Below are 22,109 nucleotides of genomic sequence, written 5' to 3'. Positions count from 1 at the left end.
CAGCACCAGGTAACAGAATTGATGACTAATCATTGCTAGGCGCGTCAACCCACCACGCGCCTTCCCCGGCAATCGACAACTCAACCAAACCCCTTGCAGCTGCTTGAAGCTTGCCAACATCGCGAGTCCCCTCCACTCCCACGTCACATCCCCTCCTCCCGATTCTTTCTACCAGCGCATAAAGATGGTCAGTGAAGCTGTGCCCAGTTCTTTCTTGGACATCTACTGACTCTATTCCAGTTGGGCAAACTCGTCGGCCTCGCCATGCTCCTGGCCGCCTCCTTTGTCTTCCTCTACTACTCCATCTGGACACTTTTGATGGTACCTACTCCCACCGCCACCGACCTCACGCACGGTGCGAGACATTTCGCTGACCGCACAACAGCCCTTTGTCGACGACGATCACCCGCTACAGAACTTCTTCCCTCCCCGCGTCTGGGCCATTCGCATCCCCGTGATCCTCATTCTCCTCGGGTCCGCTGTTGTTGGCTCCTTCCTTAGCGTCGTCATGATCCGCAGTAACAGGAAGAAGGCTGCTAAGGCCAAGGCGGCCTCAAAGAAGAAGGCGTAAATCAGTTTGGCGGATCTGCGGCGCAAAACTACAGCTTCTAAAACGGGCGTCAACGCGCTCAGGGGCGACGAAGACATGTTGCAAATCCCATGTCCGGAGGAAAAATTATTAAATACTCCTGGTAGCTATCAGCAAATCCAAACTCTCAACAAGTCCGGACGGCTCAGTTCAAAACACTGCATGTTGAAATGTGGGTATATGTGTGTCTATCTATTGGGATCCCCCGGGATCCCAGGAGGGCTATCTGAAGAATGAGGACTCCTTATGATCAGCTCAAGACGAGGATTAATGACAGACGCCAACATAGTTCCTAACACGACGCAAAATCCTTGCATGGACCAAATGCATTCCAACAACTCCTAGACCGGGAACGTAAGAGCGTTATATTCCAACGATTGACAGCAGGCAATTATCAAACTCTCTGGTCGGCAAAATCCAATACCTCGCAGTCGTCTTCGAAAAAGCCATCGCCGTCTTGATCTCCGTTTCGGGGTCCGCGGCGTTTGCGAGTAGTTACGACAATCTGCTCGTGGTCACCGTACTGCAATGTGCGCTCCATGGCAGACGGTGGCAATGCCAGATCGCCCGGTTCGCCATCATCGTCCAGTGCCAACCTCGGTCCAATGTGTAGATTGGTCGCCGGAACATCCTGGCCAAAAGCCCATGCGCCGTTCGATTCGAGCACTTGCTGGTTTTGTTGTCGTGGCTTCTTTTTCTTGGAGGGCTTTGCCTCAAGGCTGGTAGCCTCAAGCCCATTCACCAAAGTCTGCTCATCTTGGCCACCATGAGGGGGCCTGATAAGTTCGCAAAGAGTGACTCGTCGGTCGGTGTGGAATGGCTGGTAAGGGGCGCTTGATTCAATCTCGGCTTGCGGGATGTAGAAGGCTGGCCCAGGGCCAATAGACGCCTTTTGTCGAGCGTGGTTTAGAGTCAAAGTGTTGTTGCCTGCTTCCATATCCCGATCAGTCATATCAAGAACCTCTTCTTCCGTGCCGGACTCGAGAATCTGTCGCACGGCTGAAGCGATGATGTCGTCGGGTAGCAAAGGTACCTTGAAGTCTTGGTTGCGACTCGACCCAGCTCCGCGATGGGTTGACATGCGTTTCTGCTTGGATGGAAAGGTTCGGACCAGCCCATCGCCCAGTGCGAACAGGCTGTGTGACTTGCGCCCTCGCATCCATTCAACACAGGCGGCTGCTGGTGAGGTGGAGCTTGGCGGCACTGCAACACGATTTTCTCCGGCATGACGGAAGTGGTTGATAGCCGTTCCCGTCTTGCCTAGGGAATGTGTTATCCCAGCAGCAATCACCCTCCCCCCATGGGCCGCTGTGTCCCTGAAGGTCGACGTAGGATTGATAGCACCAACGGGCGGGGTTGCGGCACTACCTCTCCGGGATCGGGCGACAAAGGGCATGGCTGCTGAATAGGCGGCGCCGAAAGCCCCGGTGGCCATTGAGACGGCTGAGTTATTTGCCTCCTTGGTGCCAGCATCTTTCTCTACATTGGGGACTCTCCGCCGGGGCGGTGGCCACATATGGGCACTGAAAGGCATCTCGAGCAGATGGACTGTACCTCGCTCGGTGACCATGGCCAAGCGCTCCCCGTGAGGCTCTGCCCAGGCAACATCTACGACCCGTGCGACTGTCATCCGCGAAAAATGCGCAATCTGTCTGATCAAGGGCCCGTTGCCTTCTTCGGGAGATATCGTCGATTGCAAAGGCGAGTATTTCGTGTGCTGGATGCGGAGTAGGTCCCAGACGTTCTGGACATCACCCTTACTGCTCGCAGTGAAGAGGGCTGTTGACGAAGGCGAAAAGGACAGAAAACTGCAGCCTTGCGGGGGGGCAAAGCTGGTGATCGGTACTACCGATGCGGATGTCGACATGGAATGCAGATCAACAATAGAGACTAGACCGGGCTCTTTTGATGAAGGTCGCACAGGCGTGCCGTGAGTTGGAGGAAACAAGCCAGGGGAGCCTTGAGCTGGCAAGTGTTGTGCTTGTGGCTGCAGATCGGTTGGCTTGTTCCAATATGTGTTCCACGCTTGCAGCCCTTGTTGACCAACCCATTTTGCCCCTGAAATCAGTTCTTGCGTCGTGTCCCGCATGAGTTTGTTCACGAAACTATCAGAGATCAAATCGACTGATGCCGTAATGAGGGGAACATGCGGCGCCAACAGGTCCTTGAGTCCCGCGGCGCGTCCCAGAATTGGCACCGTGATGTGCGCTTGAAGTGCTGGGGGAGACGAGCCCGAGGTGGGAGGGCAGTACGCAAGCCACCGTCCGTTGAGTGCAAAGATGGGTGCTGGCGCGCTCGGCCTTGCAGATTTGGTTGATGATGAAGCCTGTTGCTCATTTTCCTTGGGGATGTCGCCTCGGGGGCCGTGTTGCAGAGTTGTCCAGACCTTCCCAACACACGCAAACAAGTGGCTGTTTTGGTCAGCGGAGAGTTGGGTGTAAATCCAGCACTCGCCGCTCGCTCCAGAGCAGATTGCAATGTTCCCTGCCTCGGCCTTGATCGTGAGTGAGCCTGTTGGAGCAGGTGGCTGAAATGCCGGGCTGGTCAAAGCAATGGCGGTGTTGATCGGTACAGGAGGTAGAGTCATGAGTGTCTCGATCAGTTTACTAGTTTTGAGGGAGTAAACCTGCACTGTTGTCCGGTAAGAATCGACCTCGTTCTTGCGCTGAGCACCAGACGCCGCTTCGCTCTTGTCGTCGTGGTTGAGCGCGGTTGGTAAGACTGGTCCGTGTAGTACAACTGCGATTAGCGGGTAGACGTCCCCCGTTTCATCAGTCGTGGACCATGGGAGAATCTTGGCGTGGAATACGCCGCCGTGAAGTCCTTTTAACCCGCCCAGGCAGTCCAGCCCTTTCTTGTTCACAGCATAGACGTCCAGGCCGCCCTCGTAACCAGCCAGGACAACATGAGGGCTTGGTTTGCCATTAGCGGCCACATCTGGCCACCGGTCGAACCCGAAGTAGTATCCACGCTCGCTCGCCTTGATGCCAGATCGCGGTGTGATTGTCAGGTCAAGATCAGAGGCACCGTACAAATGCGCCTGTTGATGTGGTTGTGGAGCAGCCATAGCGCTGAATCGTGGTTGAGACAGTTGAGACTGCAGGGAGCTCCGTCTGGGCGCACCTGGAGAAGCCCTGGGCATGGAACCAGGCGGCTGATAATGTTGCTCCACGTTGTAGCTCATAGGTCTGCGGAAAGTGTGTGGCGGCGATGGTGAAGCAGGAGAAGAGCTCACAAAGGCCCTTTGGTCGGGCCATCCAGGTTGTGCACGGCCTGGGGCGTCCTCGTATGAGGACGGCATCGTAGGGGGTGAATCGCCCATAAAGTTGATCAGATTGCCCGGCGATCCAGCAAAGGCGCCGGAGCGCGCCCACTCGTGTGTCATGCTGGGGGCAGTGCTTGCGGAAACCGACACGTTGGATATGGCATCCAGCAGAGGCGAGGGTGCGGTTTGGACATTGTCAAGCACGGTTGCTTTGATGTCGGGTGTATTGATGGGGGGCGTAGATTCGTTCGAGTTTGGACCGCTCTTGACAGGCTGATTGTTACTGCTGCTGTTGTCGCTGCCACCACCGTTCCTGCTGATGACACCCGTTAGCTGCTGTTATGATCGGTGTTGAGTCACGCGGAGCGGGCGAGGGATGACCGGAAGACTCACGAGAACTTGCCAGCCGCTTGATGGGTCACCGCTGCAGCGACGCTGCCGCCATGTTCTTTGGCATGCTTCTTATCCTTTTCTGTAGCGAAGGTCAGTTGGACTGTATTCGTCTGGATATGGCCCTTGGGCACCGGATCTGGATAGCGCCAGGGTCCAGTTCGGATCGACCCTGGCGGGGCAGCACGCAGGCATCATGAGGGGCAATTGACGTACTAGGCATTCAAAAGGTATTGTTTGTAGATGAGGACGGAGCAGTCCTGCTGCTCCTGCGCTGCCGCGAAAGGCCAGGGAGGTCGAGACGACACGCAGGAGAGTGATGAGCTATTCAGGCCAACTGGTGGCGGCTGGGGGCGTCGGAGGATCGGGTGTACGAGTAGAGCGCGTCGCGAGGGGCGGCACGGCCGCGGCAGATGTATCTAAGTTGCCCTTGGATGGTCGGTCTTGCTTGATGAAGACCGGGTCATGAATCGATGCTCGGAAAGAAGAGGTACCTTAGACAGCTTTGGATGAACAATAAGGTGCGTGAGATGACACAGTAGAGGCTGGGTCTAGTCGTATGAAGTCAGGTCAACTGATGGGGCAGCACGCGGCGTTGGTGAGGTGAGGTAAGAGGTCAGGTAAGGTACGTGCCATGCATTATCGCACGCGTCTCGGTACCTTGCTGGAAGTACCTGTACTAGCGCTGGTCTGCTGATACAAGGTCATGTACGGGCGGTGCGGTGGCCCTGCTGAGCTGCCCACCCCCGCCGGTTGAGACCGGACTGGGCTGGACTGACAGCCGCTTCCAGCGCCAGCGGTTCTCAATGCGGGGGTTGGAGGGGGATGAGGGAGGGGGGTGCATGAGGCACTAGTCCGTTCTTGGCGATCGTAGCGCCATCAATAGTGACAACGTGCGGACAACATCACCCCAATTATCCAATTATCCAAGCTTCATGTCGCAAACCCGTGCGCAATCAGGAGTACAGTACTTCCGTAGATGGGCCGTGACATGGAAGAGATACTTAAACTCGACCAGCCACTGGCAGCTTGCACTAGTTCACCGGATATCGTCTCTACAGGAACGTCTTTGCAAGCCGGTGGTTGTCCCATCCAATCAACATGGCACCGGGGCAGACTAAAGCGGCGAGCGCTCAGCTCCAGGAAAGGAAAGCGAGGCACTTGACGTCCGTTCTGAGGGCGGTTTTACCCGTCTGATGAGTTGATGGATCTAATATCTACTTATCGACAGAGTCGCAGGTAGATAAGATGATAACGCAAGGTACCATCGACGGGCGACCATCGATCAGCAGTAGCAGAATACGTGCATAGACTCATCGCTATCGTCAATCATGAGCAGCAGCAGAATTACCTTTGAATGTGTCAATTCATCTGGTCGGCGGAGAGCCCTTTCTAGACTGCCTATATGACCAGCATGCATCGGGTGTCATTGTACGGGGTACTCGCTGCCCACAGCCGCGTCTCGAGATCGCATCATCCACCCCACGTTCCAAGTTGGCAGGTCACCACGGGGATACGACGCCTGAAAGCTGACGTCCCTCTCTCCCTTGCGCTGGCGAATCCCTGTCATAATGAATGCAGTAAGAACTTATCACGCTCCGGCTGGAGCTGACTGGCCGGCGACAGGCCTGACGTAGGCCACGCCCATCGTGGGCCCTCCCCGTGATGCTGGTCATGTGCACCACACACACCTACCTCATCATCAGATCGAGTCTACCGTGTACCGCTCATCACTTGGTTTGCGCGTTCGTCTGAATGATGTCACACAAGAAGTCGACCGTTGCGTCGGGTCAACGTGAAGAAGTGAATAGTACAGCATGTTGTACAAGGTGAGGTTCTTTGTCAAGCCACGATACAGTAATCGTAGTCACACTCTAAGAAGGAAGGGCCCCCGATTCGGCCACGAATCTGGCCACAGCAGTGGCCTGGGACCCTCATCAGGTCATACATTGCAGTAATGGGAGCAATGCAAGTCGACACGTCGAGCCGTTGTAGATATGTGTTGCGTCGCGACAACACAACATGTCAGATCAAGAAGAGACGGAACCAAAGGGAGGTGGCGATGGAATCTGCCAGGCTTGGTCCAAGCCTAGCGTTTGAATTACCAAAGTCCCTTGAGGAGATCTCATTTCCCAGATAGATCTCGTCCCATGCCTGCCTTGGACTCCTATGCGTTCTCCAGCCAGGGGTGTACTCGTGCCAGTGATACTTCGACGACATCCTTCAACTTGCTGCCCCGGACGAGCCCTTATCTCTTCACTCCCCTGGCGCTCACCTCGCCCTTCTCGCCAATGTTCAGCATCTTCCGGCAGTCTGGACAGAACCACTTCGTCGTCCTCTTGGGTATATCTTCCTCTGTCAAGCCGACACACTCGAGATGGAACCACTCGTATCGGCAGCTCTATATGGCCGTCAGCTCTGTAACTCGTGCCTTGTCTGGGGCTTCTAAATCCCATCGGTGTCTTGCAACTTACATCATTATCGCACTGGATCATCTCGCCAAAACTGACGCGGTTGCACAGGCAGTAGCGAGGCTCCTCGGGGTCAATCGGGGTGCCCTCGTCATCGACCTCTTCCCAAAACTCCACCTCGGCAGCAGTATCGCCCTTCTTCTTGGTGGTGCGGACCTTCTTCTTCTTGGGCGCGGCCTTTCGCCTGCCCACCGCGGCGCTGCCTCCGCTGCTGTTGGTACTAACAATGCCAGGAGCAGGCCGCTTTGCGCGTCGGCTCGGGGGACGAGCTTCGGGCGCGGGCGTGTTGTGCGCGGTGCTGGCACGACGAGGACGATCAGCTGCGAGGGTGGGCTGTGGTTCTTGACTCAAAGCCTTGCCTCGCGAGCTTGGTCGACGGGTCGTAGCAGGTTCCACCCCCGGCGGAGGTGTCGCTGACTCTAATTTCGTGGCGGAAGCATTCTGGACGCGTGCGGACGATCGACTAGGTAGCTCGCGCACTGGTTGGACAACAGGTGCTGGTGCTTCTTCCTTCTCGGTGTTGCGCTTCGCTGCCTCGCCCCGAGTCTCTCGCTTGGTCGCGTCTCGTGATGGAGCCTCTCGTGCAGGTGCAGCGGGCGTCACGGCAGATCGGCGCCTGTCAGAAGACCGTGGCAACGGAACTGGCGTCTCTTTCCCTGTGCCCTTGGCTGCTGCGGCTGCCGCCGCAGCTGCTGCTCTTGTCTGGTTGGTCGTGGAAACGATACTGGGGGTCGGCGACTGCTGCGCACGAGCACTCGTAGAACTTCCTGATGCTTTCAACGGAACAGGGAGGGGAACCGGTGTCTCTGTAAAGGCCCCTCCCGTGCTAGTTGCTGGCGTGGGATGCCGCCTGTTCGTTGTGGCTTCTCTTGTCGCTGATGCTGGGGGCAGTCGCCCGATCTGAGGCGGAGGAACTGGTGTCTCTGTCTTGGTACGCTTGACGAGAGGCCTAGCTGATGGGGTTTCGTCTCCTTCGGGAGTCTCGCTCGTCGCATCGGCCTCAGCCTCTCTCTTGCGCTTGTTGACTGGCCTAGCACCAGATTGAGGCTGCGCTTTGCTTGACGCTCTGCCGGCGTCTTTGTTGGATGGCGTGTCTTGCGAGCTGCCCAAGAGCAACTGTGCCGTTGCCGTCATGCTGCGAGCTGTCTCCTCCGCTTCCTCCGCTGCAAGCCTCGCGAGCGCCTCTCGCTTGAGTCTCTTGGCCTCGTTGAGCTTCATGCCGCGGTTGCTGGTAGGAACCTCTTCGGCAGCGAGCGAGTCGGCACTGATAGCACCCGCAGGCAAATGCTGGCCCGTTGCTCCGTCCTGGGCAGGTAGTGGCGTAGGTATCGTGGGTTCAAAGGGCTTTCCCTCTTCCTCGGCCTTTCTCTTGGCCTCTCTGTACTCTTCGGGACCTCTTCCGAGAGCACTCAATTCCCGAGCAACCATTGTTTCGCTTGGCGTCCATGTCGCGTTCTTCTTCATGCGCTTGCGGAGCTTGGCGAGTTCAAAGTCCGTCAACTGCAGCCAGGGGGCGTCGGCACTGCCCACCACGGCATTTGGAGGTGGTGGGTTCTGCAGGGCAGCCTCATGCGCCTGAAGCTCGGCAGCTGTTGGTGCCACCGTCCGTGGTGTGGCCCGCGGCGGTCGGCTGCCGGTTTTTGGTGTCTTTCTCTCGGTAGCTGTGACGAGCTTGATCCGTGATACGGGTGCTGGCGTCCTGCGCGTACTTCCTACGGCAGCGTCGTCCTCGTCCTCAGAGCTCTCCGCGCTGCCATCCGTGGCAGTATCGTATTCAATGTCATACGGTGCTAGGACCTGGCCCGGCACAGTGATCTTGGGAATCTTTGGCTTCCGTCTCTGCCCTTCCTCGCCAGGTAATTTGGCAGCGCCCTTGTGCCGTGTCGCTTGTGGAGAACGCGACATGACTGGACTCTTGGGAATATCGGCTTCGGCAGGGTAGTTGTCCATCATGGTCTGTAGCTTGGCGAGCAAGGCCTTGGCTTTGTTGTAGTGTCGGTCAACGTGCTCGGACATTCTCACAGCCTCGGCATGGGCGATGGTGCGCGAGCTGAGCGCTTGGCTTAGTTGCTCTGATATGTCGGCTCGAAGCTTGACTGGTGAGGGTCGCTCGTTGACGGGAATCGTCGGTAGCTGTCCCCATTTCTTCGTCAGGTCGTGGATCTCGTGCGATGCGTCTATGTATCTCTGGTCCAGCTGCCCAATCAGTGCGAGAGAGCGCGTCATGTCGGACGGCAAGTACTCGGTGAAGTCGAGGAAGTCGGTAACAGTGGTATGCGCATCGGGGTCGGCGCGTGTTTCGCCATCTTCGCTGTTGTCGCCTTGCGCTGCATCTCGCCCTTGAGGCTGTGGTTCCAAGTCTGTCGCATCGCGCATTAGGGTGTCACCCCCTGGATCTGTTTGTGCAGCCATAGTTCGAGCTGGAGGCGCGATGCGCGATGTCGTCGCAATGTCTAGTTTCAGGGCGAACTGTTGGTCACGCTATCTCGCAGCCATCGACATCAACCGGCCTTCAAACAATGTGTCCGAGACTCAGATATCAGGTGCTCCCAGGCGCTTCATAAAGTACGACTGTGAAAGCTGCGCTCACTGGCATCGGGGATCATGGATCGCGTCGTCGCAAGTGACTGCTGCTTCACCGACGTCGCGGTGGGCCCGAGTCACAGGGACGCGACACTGACGGGGCGCCACAGTGTGGCGCATTAGGCACGTGGCTCAGCTCCTACAAAGGGCCAAGGGGCCAAATGAGGATCCGCCCAGCTTTCTCTCGGCTCTCGACTCCTTGAGGCACCCTCCAACAAGTTCCAACCTACAGACGTGCTAATGTTCTGATTTTCGTGCAAGTTTTGTTGCAGTGTTCTTTCAGGTCTACTCAATTGGTTCGAAGCCAAGCGATAGCTTGTGCGGGCTTTTTAGACCATCGTTGTCGACATGACACAGAAGCGCATGTCTCGTCAATTCGCCAACCCAGCATTTGTTGCTCCCGACAGCGCCAGACTACAGTCAGCCCAGACTGGAGCTGCCGCTACTGTCGGCACATTCTTTCAGCTCTCCCCTTCCGCCCGGCAGGTGCAGTCTGCTGAACACTGATGCACTGTATGCCATGCGTCTAGACGTCAGCAGGGCTGAAACGATCTGCTCAGGGCTGAACACACCCCGGACGACGACCATTGGCATTGTGACAGATCAACTGACCCACACACCTCACAGTCAACATGAACTTGACAGGCTGCAACAACGTCTGGACGTGTGTAGTATTACTTTATAATATTTGATGGTGCTTTGACAGCTGAAGTTTGGAAGGATTTGGCACATAGGGGCGTGCATACACGTACAATAATCGCAAACACAGTCTGCCTCAATAGTCCCAATCGGCTTCCTGTTCGCGTTGCATTTTCGCCCCAGCTACGTCCTCCTTCTCCTCGACGATATAGCTGGACTCGGGCCCAATGAGAGTCAGCGAGCCGAACACTAACAAGTTCTTGCATCTCCTGTGGCTCAAGTTAGCACTCAACGCCATGGGTGCGAGCATTGGCACTCACAGCTGGCCATTGATGGTCAGATTGCCGTATATTTCGAGATCAGTGCCCTCGAGAGTGCCGACTATCTTGAGCTTCCCAAAGCCCTTGATCTTTTCCCTGCATTCGTGGTGAGCAGGAATCGGTCGTCAAAGGGGTTCATCCTCACTGTGCTACAAGATATCCAGTAACCGCAATATTGCCATATGCCTTGATTCTCCCCCTGGGTCCGTTCAGCGTCATGCGTAACGGCAGCCACTCGTGGAAACCACTTACTCCGTGCTCACATTTCCATCCATGGTAATGGCGCCATATGCGTCAATCTTGTCTCGAACAATAAAGTCCCCACGAAAGGTGATGCTGCCCCCTGATTTGATGGATCCTGCCACCTCAAGGGGTCCCTGTAGTTCGAGCTCCGTCTCGCTCTTGATGCTTTTGGACTTTTGAAAGACTGCCTGGGAACTCGAGGCCGTCGAGCTGGGTGTATGGTATTGGGTACTCATGACTGCTCTGTGACCACTCGCAGCGCAATGTGCGGCAGAGTACGTCGTCCTACTGGACCTGGCGGGTGTTGACGGTGTGTTCTGGCGGTATGGTGCAAATGGCGCATAGGGATTATCTGGCACGATCGCTGCTTGACAGATGCTTCCCATCTTATACGTACGTCGCCAGTTGAGATCGATGTATCCAGGTCAGCGTCTTCCCAATGGGGCAACGTATTAGTTCCGCGACCAGCTGGGTCGTTATGCCCGGTTGAGACGAGGTGCACGGGAGGTGGTTGGTTCCAGACCAATGCGAATGGCTTGAGACCGTCTGTGGTCACTGTGCACAATGGTAGGTTACCAGTCTGCCGCGGCACAAATCCCCTCTTGACGCTGTCACCCGCTGCGTAACGCAGTGAAAAGGTCGAATCGGGTTGTCCGTCGTGATGCTTACGAGCCAAGCAGCTGAAGATTAGGCGGGTGGGCTGCGGGTGAGAAAACAAAATAGGTGTAGCTGGGTGACTTGATATTTCTCCAACATGTGGGCGGTTGAGAGGGGGGAAGACCATCAAATGGGGGGATCTCGAGTGCTCGGCGGCTCCAGTCCCTAGGCCTGGGAAGCATCGTCACTTCATATTCGGCGCGCAGCGGGACATGACAGCGGCTGGGATCGCGACTGGGGGGGGGCAATGAACAGGGGTACGGATGGCTTAGGTAGAAGCCGGGCGGGGACCCTGCAGTGTAATATGTAGTACCTGCTCGAATTGGTCAAGCAAGCTTGTGCGTCGTGTCAAATCGGCAGAGGATCTGGGTCTGATGCGTGCTTGGTGAGCTGTGGCTTCCATGTATCTATCTCGATCCAACTCTCCCCAAGTCAGTCTCTCGGTGGTGCTGTGGAACAAAATCTGTCTGCATACTACGTGTAATTACTATATAAAAGAGTCCCAACCTAAGGATGGTCAGGAAGACGGGCGATCACTCAATGGCAAGGTAGGGGCAGGTTTGAAAATCCACCGAAGACTGGAGTCAGAAAGTGTCAAAGTGAGCAAGCCTAAAAAATGAGTGGGTGACGGTCCACGGAAAATCATCCCAAGCACATGGGCCAGGGACTACGAAGTTAGCAGTGCCAGGGCCGAGGTGCTTAGATAGCCAATAGTATCTATCTATTACTCACTTATGACACTACTAAAGTATTATGATCTACGGATAGGCATATAATGTAGCGACTAGGGCCAGACAGGACTGATCGACCAGCAGGGTTTGACACGAGGTAATACACGAACATCCCACGCAGAACAATCTGCATCATCATTACATAGTGGACCTGCCTGTCATGCAGACATCCGCGCAGCACTAAATCATTAGCCTGGCTGATGATCCATTCATTCTTACCACGCTAAAAAGCGCCAGATTGTCACATTTCGGTTGTGTGGTTGCTCCATGTGCTTTGTGAAGTGCCAGTCCGGTCGAGTCGCGCCTCTCACCACCCAGATATTTAGTTCCCGTATTACCAACAGATCATGTATATATGAATGATATGGTATTGCACTACCACGCAATATTTAGTGCCCATAGCCATATCCACATCTATCCAAGAAGTACCGGCAATGAGTCTGCGGCTCCTGTAGTTGACGGACGTTTCACAACCCTGGCAGCTCGCAGAAACCAACGACGAGAGAGGTGCAGACGTCATGCTTCATATCGCCGACCAAATGACAGCTTGCATCATCAGGAGGTGGCAAATGCACCCACCGCATGTGCATTGCAGCGTGTTCCATGTGGTCCTAATAATAATGGCAACTCTCTGCCACGGTGCGATCTCCCTTCGCGGATCCAGGGCCCCCTACTGGCACAAATCAGTCACTACCTAGGTAGGGAATTCGAAGGGCATGATTCACAAAAAGATCGCCACTTTCATGTTATACTACACAGCAATCAAAAGGGTATTAGGATATACACAACATTCTCCGCGACTAGGCGCAGCAGTCCTGCCACTAGCCTATATGGAAACCACCACCAACAAACAGCGCCACTTGTACAAATGTGCAAGTACGGTCAAGTCTCAGCCGGTACTCCCGTTTTCCTGTCCGTCCATGCTCCCTCTTCCTGTACCACTGCGGGGCTCCACTGGCCGTACCCGAAAATCCGGCTCTGCGGAACACACAAGACCAGGTGAGGTTGACCATTCTCTCTGGCCTCAAAGCTCCCGTGCATCTGGGCTGGCTTACTCTGATCCGACGTACGCGAGGCCCAGACCTGAGCTCAGAACAGCGCTCACCCAGACGGCTGCATAGGTAGCAGCGCCTGTCGATGCGATGCCATACACAGTCATCGTACAGGCAAGGTAGGTGTTGAAAGCCGTCACGAACGCGGCCGTCGCGGTGCGGCGGACGATCACCTTGGTCTTGGCTGTGTAGCCAGCAATGTTCCACTCGACGGTTTCGCGCAGCGTCGCAGTGGCGGGGTCAAACTCGCCAATCTTCTCGTCCTCCTTGACCTTGTCGGTGGTGGCGAACGGCGCGTAGATAAAGTTGCTGGCCGCTGCGCCAAAGGCAAGTGCGACCGGCAGAATGGCGGCATAGGACGCAGAGTAGGCTGGCTCGAGAGTTGGGAGACCGGAGAAGTAGATGACGAGAATGCGGGGCAGCAGAAGACGAAGCGATAGCACAATGGTGACGGCGTAGATTCCAGTCGACAGAGCTGTCGTGTAGGCCTGGAGGCCAAAGCCAACAAGCTCGCGGTTGGGAAGCTTGGAGGATCCGGAATGAACAGCGGACAGGGGTCGTAGAAGATAGAATGGCACGGCGGCGGAAGTGATGTCGACCAAGAGTGAGAGCATGCCAGTCGAAGGGCTCAAACCGTAGAAAGCTGTCAAGAGATACAGCTACAGTTGTTAGCTAGAATTCAGCATAGGTAATTCATACCATGTACTCACAGAAGGCCCGTGCGACAAGAGGTCCATCGCCGCAACATCGATGCTGTCCATGTTACCAAACCAGCCCAGCGCCAGCTCGATGCTATCCAGCCAGTTAGCCAGTTCTTCTCATTGCGTTGCACGCGCGCACGACTTACAGTCTCCAACTGACCAAGATTCCGATCTCGCCCCAAGTGTCCTGGCTCCGGCTCACGCTCGCCAATTCTCCTTTGGTAAACTCCCCCAACAAGCTGTAGCCTGTGCTTGCGAGCGCGAAGCTCAACGTTGCAGCAAGCGGAAACTGCGCGTACGCGGGAAGTTTTGGTCTCCGGATCGTCATATCCGGATATGGATCGCGAAACTCTCCTTGAGAAGCCAGAGCATCTTTGACGTCCTCCTCAGCCTTGACAACCTTCTCGGTCGCAGTGCTGGCGGTGTCGAGGACAGTGTCCTTGGCTGCTTCGGCTTTCGCGCTGGCGGCGGCACGTCGCGGAGGCATGTTGCTGTGGTCGGACTTGGCTGCAATTGTTTCGGGAGCAATGTGGAAAGGATCGCAACAGAATAAGACTTTGGGGTGCGGTATGAACGATCCTTGGTGTGGTCGCGCGCGAGCAGGTGAAAAGCTGTAGCTGTAGGATTTCGGAGGAAAGAAGATCAGTGGGGTCGGGGGCGCGGTGACGTCTGATGCCCCGTCGGCTCGGCAACGACTGGACCAGACACGGCCAACAAGTTTCCGAACAAAGGAAGATTAAATAATACCTTAGTTATTCGTTCAACTGCTACATTCACCGTTTGTCAACTCAGAGATATACACGAAGATATCCGTCTGCATACAGGAGTCCCTGACGTGGTAAAGCCACCTCGACCAAACGAGAAGTGTCATTGTCATCTCGACCCAAACTATAACATCAAGCTCGCCACATTTTCACACGGTCGCATAGTATGTTATTCATGGTGTATTTATCATATTGTTTCGTCTCTCGTGAGAGGAAGACATGGCGTTCATGGCCGCTAATGGACCCTGAAGGGCTCCTATCCAAGACTAACAATTTACAGCACAGCGCTAAGAAGAAGAGACGTGGTTCTCCTCAATGACCCCCAGCATCACTATAAACAACATGCGCCCGGTTACCGATTGACGCCGATCATGCCCGTCGTGTTCGAATGAAGCGTATGCCCAGTTACGTTGCCTTGACGACTACCCAAATAATCCCATAGTGATGCGCCGATTGCTATATTATTCCTCCATGGACCCAAAAACGCCATCATCCTCGTCGTCGCTATGTGTTCGGGCTGGCGGATCGAAATCGTCGTCGTCATTGCCAGATTCGACATCACCACCCATCTTGACATCTTCACTGCCTCGCCTAAAGTCTCCGCGAGTGAAGCTCTCGGGGGCGCGGCTGGGGAAGCTACTCATGCCAAACGCACCGTTGCTGTTGAACGAGGTTGCTTGCCCAAGGTACTGTTCAGGGATACGTGGCACCGCGGGCGCATCAGTGAGAACCACACGGCCATTGCCGGCGACCCCGTTGCTGCTGCCGACACTGCAGCCCACCAACGCCTGCGCGAGGTCCCTGTCCTCTTGGTTCGTGTTGCCAACGCCTGCGGAGGGTGGGCGCGCATCACTAGGCTTGCGGGCATGGCCAAAAGCCATGCCATCGCCGTACAGAGGAGTTGACTGGTAGCTGCGAGAGAAGGTGCTAGAGCTGCGATAAGCCCGGGGAATTGAGTAGCCGCCCTCCACCGCGGGCGGTGGAGTGCTATCCACCGAGCTGTATCTCTCCGCTGGTTCCGAGTATTCGACCGAAGCCGCTGGCGACGCCGATTCGGGTTCGCTATTGTTATCCTGGGTGGATTCGGGTGGCGTGGCAGGCTTGTTGTCATGAGGCTTCTCGTTCATGCCAATCAGCACGGAGGCTGCTTCAAGCAGCTGAACCTGTTGGTGCTTCGAAATCTGGTACTTCGATGTCACGCTCCATTCGGGAGTGTGTTCCCACCTATCCAGTGAAGTCAACAATTCTGTTCTAGAAGATGTCTTCATCCCACACTGGCTAGGAGCTTGGGCGCCACAAGACGCTGGTCAGGAATCGGACGGGGGAGAAGGGTCACCCACAGGTGTTTCGTCAGGCAGCTGTGATGCTTGTACGCCTTGCCGCACTGCTGGCAGTTCAACTCGGCCTTGCCGGACTTCTTGGAAGACTGTCCTTCTGAGGCCCGCCTGGCTTTGGCCTTGGTGGCCTTGCCGGCAGCGGCGTCATCCGCAGACACGTCATTGCCGTCGTCGATAGCGCTACCTCCCAGTGCGGCTGCAGCATTTCCAATGCTTCGGCTAGAGTGCGGCAGGCTTGCGGGAGGTGATGGAGGGCTTAGTCGTGACAGAGTGTTCCTCCTCCCCGCGATGGGCCATGCCGCGGACCGCTCGCCTTCGAAGACAGCGGTCACAGCCGCGAGATTCGCATTCCCAGTAGTGACAGACTTGCGACGCGCGACTCGGTTACGGTCGTTCGATGCACCCAGGATCGTGTGGGATGTTTGAGAACCGGTCCGCCCATGGCCTTGTCGCGAAGGAGCAGTCGCCGAGAGATTCGACAAAGGTGACCGGTGGGCCAGTGGCCGAGCAGGGGTCATATCCTGAGGAAAGATGTATGTCAGTCTCACGAATGGCCACATGGACGATATTAATATGGATACTGTGCAAGCAGCGAGGGACGGTTTTCGTTGATAATGCTTCACCGCAAAAATGGCCGGCAACCTTCTTTTGCATCAGGGGTTCGGATAGGCTTTTCGCTTGCAATGTTTCTACCTCTTTCAAGACACGTGACAATGCTCGGAAATTGTACGTTGTGATAGTAGGAGGAGGCCATCAAGGTAGATCGCTTGCGAATATCCATAACATCGCACGTACCTTGGAGCTGGCCATCACGGCTGCGGTATGGAGCGTCGAAACTCTCTATGGTATCTGTTTGTTTTCTTCTCAAGCCTTGTGGCCCAGACCACACACAAAGAATGCGGTGCCTGGTTGGCGGAGGCTTATGAGGATCGCGTCGGCAGTGGGGGACAGACAGGCTGATGCTAGTGTCGTTGTCGAGTAGCTGACCCGTAAGGATGGACCGTTTGGAGCAGAGCAATGTGCGAATTGTTCGATGACCAAGATGCCTTGTAAAAATACTGGAAGAGTGAAGCAAAACCACAGGAGCGCGAGAAATAATATTTTGGAGTGAGGAGTGTTCGGGAAGGACAGACCCAAGGTGAAGGAGGGCGTGTGTGCGTGCCAGCGGGTGGGAAGGTACCTGCTTGCGACGCTGCCGTAGGCCTGGTCTGGCTAGACTGTTGCTCCTCGCTGCGGGGGGAGGGGCGCGTCTGTAACAATCTCATAGTGGGAGAAGTTCGGGGGGTGTCAGTAGGTGGAAGTGGACCACCATGCCTGCCCTACCTAAACCAGCCAAGGCAGCGCAGGTGAGGAAGGACTGTGAGGCACGGAGTACGTGATTCACTGTCATAACGAATGCCCAAGCGTCTGTTCCATTTTGTATACAAGCACTCCAGTCGTCTGGACGGTGTATCAGGGTGCCAGTCGAAGCACCGTGAACTCCTGGCATCAGCATTCGGCCTGGCTCGCGATTGCAGTTCGCGGCGCAACTGAGTGATGCATCGCAGTGTGGCTAGGGTGAGAGAGGCGCATGCCCCTCGCTTCCCTGGCCTGGTTCACTCCTCCCGGCACTGCACAAGCAATAAGGTGGTAGTTGCGACGACGAGCGTCTGGTCTCTTGGGTTCCCCCGGATCCAATGGGAAACCTCTCCGTGAGAACGAAGCACTGTCCATGTCGTTCACAGATTTATTACCAACCGCCGCCCAGATCGAAGTACCGAGACTACGAGATGCTGGCCATGAAAATTATAATGATCCCAAGCTCATCCTCGGTGCACGCGCAGACTCGCAGTCGGAGGGTGAGTTAGTGGTGGGGTAGTCGCAGATGAACTATTGGTCAGCTGGTCAGCCCCCGGTCGATCAGCAGGTCGAACTTCGACTGGGGAGCGTGTGTTGAGAACGTGGGTGCCTTGAGGCCTCTGGAGCAAGAATAGCACCAAGGGGAGGGGTGAGTGCAGTCCGTATTTGATGGAATGCTTGTTGGAGGCTGAGCCTCCGATGATTATTATTATTACCAAAGAACCGACACAACCTCAGCTGACCTGTCCGCGTAGCTTGCTACCATATGCACGTACGAAGTACTTACGATCACAAGGCTGGTTCATAAAAGTTATGGACCGCAACGCATTGTTCGATGCATGGCGAGGCTTCTTGTGCTAAAAGTATGGGTCCTCTGGACGTGTAGATTGAAGGTTCAGTCAGTGAAAGGGCCTTTCACGCTTTCACGCGTCGACAATGCGTCTCGTTCGAACAGGAGGTTCACAATGCCCTGTCACGAGCATTGCGATTTGATAGCGTCTCACGTGGTACATCTTTTCCTCGGTAGACCGCACCTAGCTTTGCGCACCTCGTGGTCTGCTGAGGAGAAGAGAGAGGTTGCCGGTTGCTGGACACTTTTTATTCTCCTACTAGAGTTCCGTCGGGGAACTGCAGCAAAAGGAGGGTCTCCCGAGAGATGTACAAGTCTTATGGAATGAAAATGCGGAGGCTCTGGGGAAGATATTGTACGTATGGCCATTTACAGCGCGTCCAACCCAGGACAACCACTTCATTTGGCAAATCGATGCGGCCCATTTTGCTGTCGAGAACCGTAGATACGGAGACGACACTGGGCGCATGTTCGCAGTGGACGGACGACACGCATCGATGGCCATGCGGCTGGTTCCTGTGCCTGGCAGCAGCTTGGTATGCAAGGCGACCAATGGTTGGAGATGGCTTCATGCCCTCATTCTCATTGCCCTAACCTAACCCCAACCCTAAGCTTCCCCAGAAAGAGGAGGGCGGCGATGCGCCGGGCAGATCGATTGACTGCAGCGACGCCCAGGACGGGGCCATCGAACATTAAGCAGTGTTATCGGCGGGCGGTCCTGTCCAGCGCACTCCACTGCCCGCCGCCGTGCGTTCTTCTGGTGGATTCCATCCTGCGCTCACCCCCCCTGATAGCCAGCCGGTGAACAGAGTGCGAATCCGTCGTGAATGCCCGCGATTGGCGACGAGATGGAGCCAAAACGCGACGATGACGATGGAGATGGCCATGCGAGTGATGATGGCATTGTCCAAAATTCCATCAAAGTTTCTTAGTTTGGGTCTCACCGACTCGCCAACAACCAGCTTTTGCAATCATGGATCCAGAAAGTCACTTTTTTGGACTCGTACATTGCGACACAATGCCCTCAGTGATTAATACACCTCTGCTCGACGTTGAACTTGCGAATCAAGTACCGGCACGCAGGGCACGAGGCATTGCTGGACAATGACGTGAGCGTGTCTCGGTGGAGTCGGTCGCCTGATTGCCTGTTCTGATGCTGTCCCAGCCGGACCGTCTCATACTGTCGACTGCCAATTGTGCATACGTACGCTCGAGTCGCGTAATTAATACGTATGTATTACAACATTTCGAGACCTATTAGTGGTGTTCCTGGGCAATGGAAATGGTGCCTTGCGTTATCGCGTCAGGGATCGCGGCGCTTTTCCATATTGCCTATCACCAGCCCACGTCTGAATCGATTATAGAAAGCCGGTGGGATAATGTACCTCCTGGGTGTGCGCTTATCAGGGCGATACGGCGCTATGCAGCACGACTGGTGCGTGGCCCCGGCTTCGCTTCCTTTCGGGCTTTCCCCTCTTTAACTTCTCAGCAGGGCAGCTGGCGACAGAGAGGGATCGCTCAAGTGTATTATCCGTACTACGTACATAGCTGTGAGGGGGGCCTTTCACCACTTAAATCAGTAGTGAGAACAGGCTCGAACTATTAGACACCTGCAAGACATCGATCTCCGAAGCAGCACGGCTCTCAATGAAATTGCCAGCGTCCCTCGCGTACGTTAGCAAAGTGACTAATGCTCCTAATCCAGTCCTTGATGCACTCGTCCGAGTTCGGGTCATGGGCAGTGGAGGCCAACCCACAAGCCCACTGTAACTTGTAAGCGGGCAGCTATTGAAATGACCGCGTAGGCGAGAAGATGATCCCCCGCGATCATGTGAAGCTTCACGTGTCGGCCGCATCGCCAGATGAGTTACGAGCAACCCCCTCCATGTCTGGCTCGACAATTGGGGACGGAGCTGGCGGTTTCCGACGGGTAAAGCCAGCTTTGGCTCAATCGTTCCTCGCATCGCCCATGACTGCAACGTTGTGGACGGACGGCGAAGCCCGACTGTGCGTCTGCCGTCTGGTGCCTTTCTAATCATCAATTTACCGAAACGGCAAAGAGGGGGAGGGTCTAGATGATTTGTTGGGGTTGCGCTTGGCGACGGTCTGGTTCCGTGTCGCCAAGGTGAAGATGGGTGGCGGCAATGTGCGCCATAGGGAGGAGTCTCGTCAAGCCAGAGCGTCGACCAAGGGCTTGCACTTTTATTAGGCTCCCGAAAGGGATGCACTACCCCTAAACCGAGCCTTTTGGAGATCTCAAGGGTCCTGTTGCGAAGGCAGACATTGCCAGGCTTGACTCAGGAAGGTTGAAGTCGAGTATTAAGTTAAGGAACACGGCACTTGTGCCTGACTATCATCAGGACAAGCCATAACCCGCTTCGTCGAACATGTCAGCTTCCTTGCGTCCCATTTCGCCCAGAACAGGTAGGAGGATGCTGATCAGAACATCGAGGCCACGTCCACAGTCCGTCCGTCTGGGGGCCGAGTGCCTCGGGGGTGTGGGGGCGTGCCTTGTGAGCGAGTTGCGCAGTCACGCAGTGTTCGGTTCCGAGGGCAGTGGTAGCGGATAGAAGTGCGGTTGATTTGCCTGCAAGATGGATGGAAGCGAGGAACTATTGCCGTGGGTAATTGATGGAAAGTCCAACTCACGGGGACCAGTCCCCAAACTTACATACACAGCTGTGAGAAAGGAGAGGCTCTCCCCGGCTTCCACTGTCTGTGGCTCCGCCATCCGTCTTCCGCGATCCGTTTGACAAGCGAATGACCCGCATCGGCAGCGCGGGAAGGACGTCTTGGCAGGTTCCGCCTACTGGGCGCTGGGTCGAGAGAAGTAAGTCAAATGCAAATCATCAGCCAGGGGAAAGGCAAAATTTCTTCATCAAACCCATCCGCAGAAAGGGAGACGCGGTCAATTCTTGTTCGAGCCGCGCTGCCTCGAGCATTCAGGGCGGCAGGCATTGTCCAATGGAGTCATGGACAGCCCGACGGCGCATTTTTGTGGCTTGACCCTTGGTGGGGGCCGGAGGGGTGTTGAAGCAGTGAGGGTGAATCTCGATGACAAGAAGTGGTCTGTGTGTCTCTGAGGACAGATGGCGGGCTTTGAGAGGATGGAACTTTGTTGGAAGGGCGGATAATGAACCAGGAACCTGAATCTGTGCCCTGCGCTCAATTGGCAATTGGGAAGCACCAATTACAGACATCACTGCGACCACATCTCCAACTGAAGGGCAGGTTTCATGTTGTTGTCAATGTTCAGTAAGGTGAGGTAACTGACATGGACCTTCACAGTCAGCAGACTTTACTGCCACGTGACGACCACAACGGACTGTGTAGTCGCCTGCCGGCATCGGAGCGCGCCATCATCATGACTGGGCCGGACACAGATAATTATCAGCGTGAGTAAACGTATCGTATTGACGTGTAGAACGTACGTATCGCTCGAGATGTAGGTTCCTATTAAACATTAATTTAAACGTTTGTATCCGTATCTGGCGGGGAAAGGGCAAATTGTGAAGTCAAATCTCGCTGCAGATCATCTGGCACCATGATCTACAGTGATCAGATCTCCGTGTTCAAACCCAGCAAGCCCGCGCCCTGGTCGTCGATCCCAGGCATTTCTTCTGCAAGATAAATTGAGGACTTCGGCTCAACGCTGGTCGATGAGGACGGTATTCGTGGTTGTCGATCATTGACTGTCATCATCGTACCCTAGGGTAGGCTTCTGCCATATCACCACAAAGGTATATGTACTTACGATACCATTGCGCCCCCCTAGTCCAGACATATGGGGCTTGGTCATTGACAGGGTGCGTAGTGCGTGCTCGTTGTCACCGGCCAGATAAGCCATGGATAAGAGTACTTACAGTACCTTAGATAGCATCACGCGATGGAATTCCTAATAAATTCGGCACTACGGGCAAACCCCCACTATCGAGTGTGACGTCAAGTCAAGGGTCTAGTCCACCTGTAGTCTGCCTAGTCCTATCTGTTGTTGTCGGCAGCTCCCTGCTCCCAGCACAAGATATCAAGCAGTAACACCTCTCGAACTATCTTCAGCAAAAGGTCCAACCTGGCTACTACTTATCCAAACTTGTGACCCTTGACCTCAGACGATTCATCATAATCAGGCCGTTTCCACAGTTCGTTGAACACGATCTTCATACCAACGCAAAGGTCACC

At 55.3% G+C, this 22,109-nt stretch overlaps 6 protein-coding genes across 6 annotated transcripts; 2 read left to right on the top strand and 4 right to left on the bottom strand.

Annotated features, from left to right (window-relative positions):
* Positions 1-264: 264 nt before the first annotated feature.
* On the top strand, positions 265-571 carry F5Z01DRAFT_617563 (dolichol phosphate-mannose biosynthesis regulatory protein; the record flags this gene model as incomplete). The annotated part of the gene is made up of 2 exons (XM_046260982.1): positions 265-321; positions 386-571. 2 exons carry the CDS (start codon positions 265-267, stop codon positions 569-571), a joined length of 243 nt encoding a protein of 80 aa, XP_046121215.1.
* Positions 572-983: 412 nt separating this feature from the next.
* F5Z01DRAFT_634054 (uncharacterized protein) lies at positions 984-4,467 on the bottom strand (the record flags this gene model as incomplete). Its single annotated transcript, XM_046262014.1, has 3 exons — positions 984-4,170; positions 4,248-4,416; positions 4,461-4,467. 3 exons carry the CDS (start codon positions 4,465-4,467, stop codon positions 984-986), a joined length of 3,363 nt encoding a protein of 1,120 aa, XP_046121214.1.
* Positions 4,468-10,073: 5,606 nt separating this feature from the next.
* On the bottom strand, positions 10,074-10,736 carry F5Z01DRAFT_634052 (uncharacterized protein; the record flags this gene model as incomplete). Its single annotated transcript, XM_046262013.1, has 4 exons — positions 10,074-10,206; positions 10,258-10,353; positions 10,403-10,456; positions 10,510-10,736. The coding sequence occupies 4 exons, from the start codon at positions 10,734-10,736 to the stop codon at positions 10,074-10,076; spliced, it is 510 nt and encodes a 169-aa protein (XP_046121213.1).
* A 1,399-nt stretch (positions 10,737-12,135) lies between these two features.
* F5Z01DRAFT_462587 (uncharacterized protein) lies at positions 12,136-13,035 on the top strand. The gene has a single exon (XM_046259927.1). It carries the CDS (start codon positions 12,244-12,246, stop codon positions 12,889-12,891), a length of 648 nt encoding a protein of 215 aa, XP_046121212.1. The 5' UTR covers positions 12,136-12,243; the 3' UTR covers positions 12,892-13,035.
* On the bottom strand, positions 12,916-14,497 carry F5Z01DRAFT_462603 (uncharacterized protein). The gene is made up of 3 exons (XM_046259928.1): positions 13,788-14,497; positions 13,651-13,732; positions 12,916-13,599 (listed from the first exon to the last, which is right to left on the bottom strand). Exons 1-3 carry the CDS (start codon positions 14,126-14,128, stop codon positions 12,940-12,942), a joined length of 1,083 nt encoding a protein of 360 aa, XP_046121211.1. The 5' UTR covers positions 14,129-14,497; the 3' UTR covers positions 12,916-12,939.
* Positions 14,498-14,866: 369 nt separating this feature from the next.
* Positions 14,867-16,260, bottom strand: F5Z01DRAFT_634050 (putative C2H2 finger domain protein; the record flags this gene model as incomplete). Its single annotated transcript, XM_046262012.1, has 2 exons — positions 14,867-15,629; positions 15,746-16,260. The coding sequence occupies 2 exons, from the start codon at positions 16,258-16,260 to the stop codon at positions 14,867-14,869; spliced, it is 1,278 nt and encodes a 425-aa protein (XP_046121210.1).
* Positions 16,261-22,109: the final 5,849 nt, after the last annotated feature.

This window comes from Emericellopsis atlantica (assembly GCF_019669845.1).
Source record: "Emericellopsis atlantica unplaced genomic scaffold F5Z01scaffold_5, whole genome shotgun sequence".
NCBI lineage: Eukaryota > Fungi > Ascomycota > Sordariomycetes > Hypocreales > Bionectriaceae > Emericellopsis > Emericellopsis atlantica.
The sequence above is the reverse complement of the archived record's forward strand: the minus strand, read 5'-3'. Positions and strand labels throughout refer to the sequence as shown.

Bases quoted from the DNA above. Each gene is read 5' to 3' on its own strand.
- F5Z01DRAFT_462587 (XM_046259927.1), top strand. From the start codon at position 12,244: ATGAATGATATGGTATTGCACTACCACGCAATATTTAGTGCCCATAGC.
- F5Z01DRAFT_462603 (XM_046259928.1), bottom strand. From the start codon at position 14,128: ATGCCTCCGCGACGTGCCGCCGCCAGCGCGAAAGCCGAAGCAGCCAAG. The intron at 13,733-13,787 runs GTAAGTCGTGCG...CTGGCTGGATAG, and splicing joins ATCTTGGTCAGTTGGAGACT to CATCGAGCTGGCGCTGGGCT. The intron at 13,600-13,650 runs GTGAGTACATGG...TAACAACTGTAG, and splicing joins TCTTGTCGCACGGGCCTTCT to CTGTATCTCTTGACAGCTTT.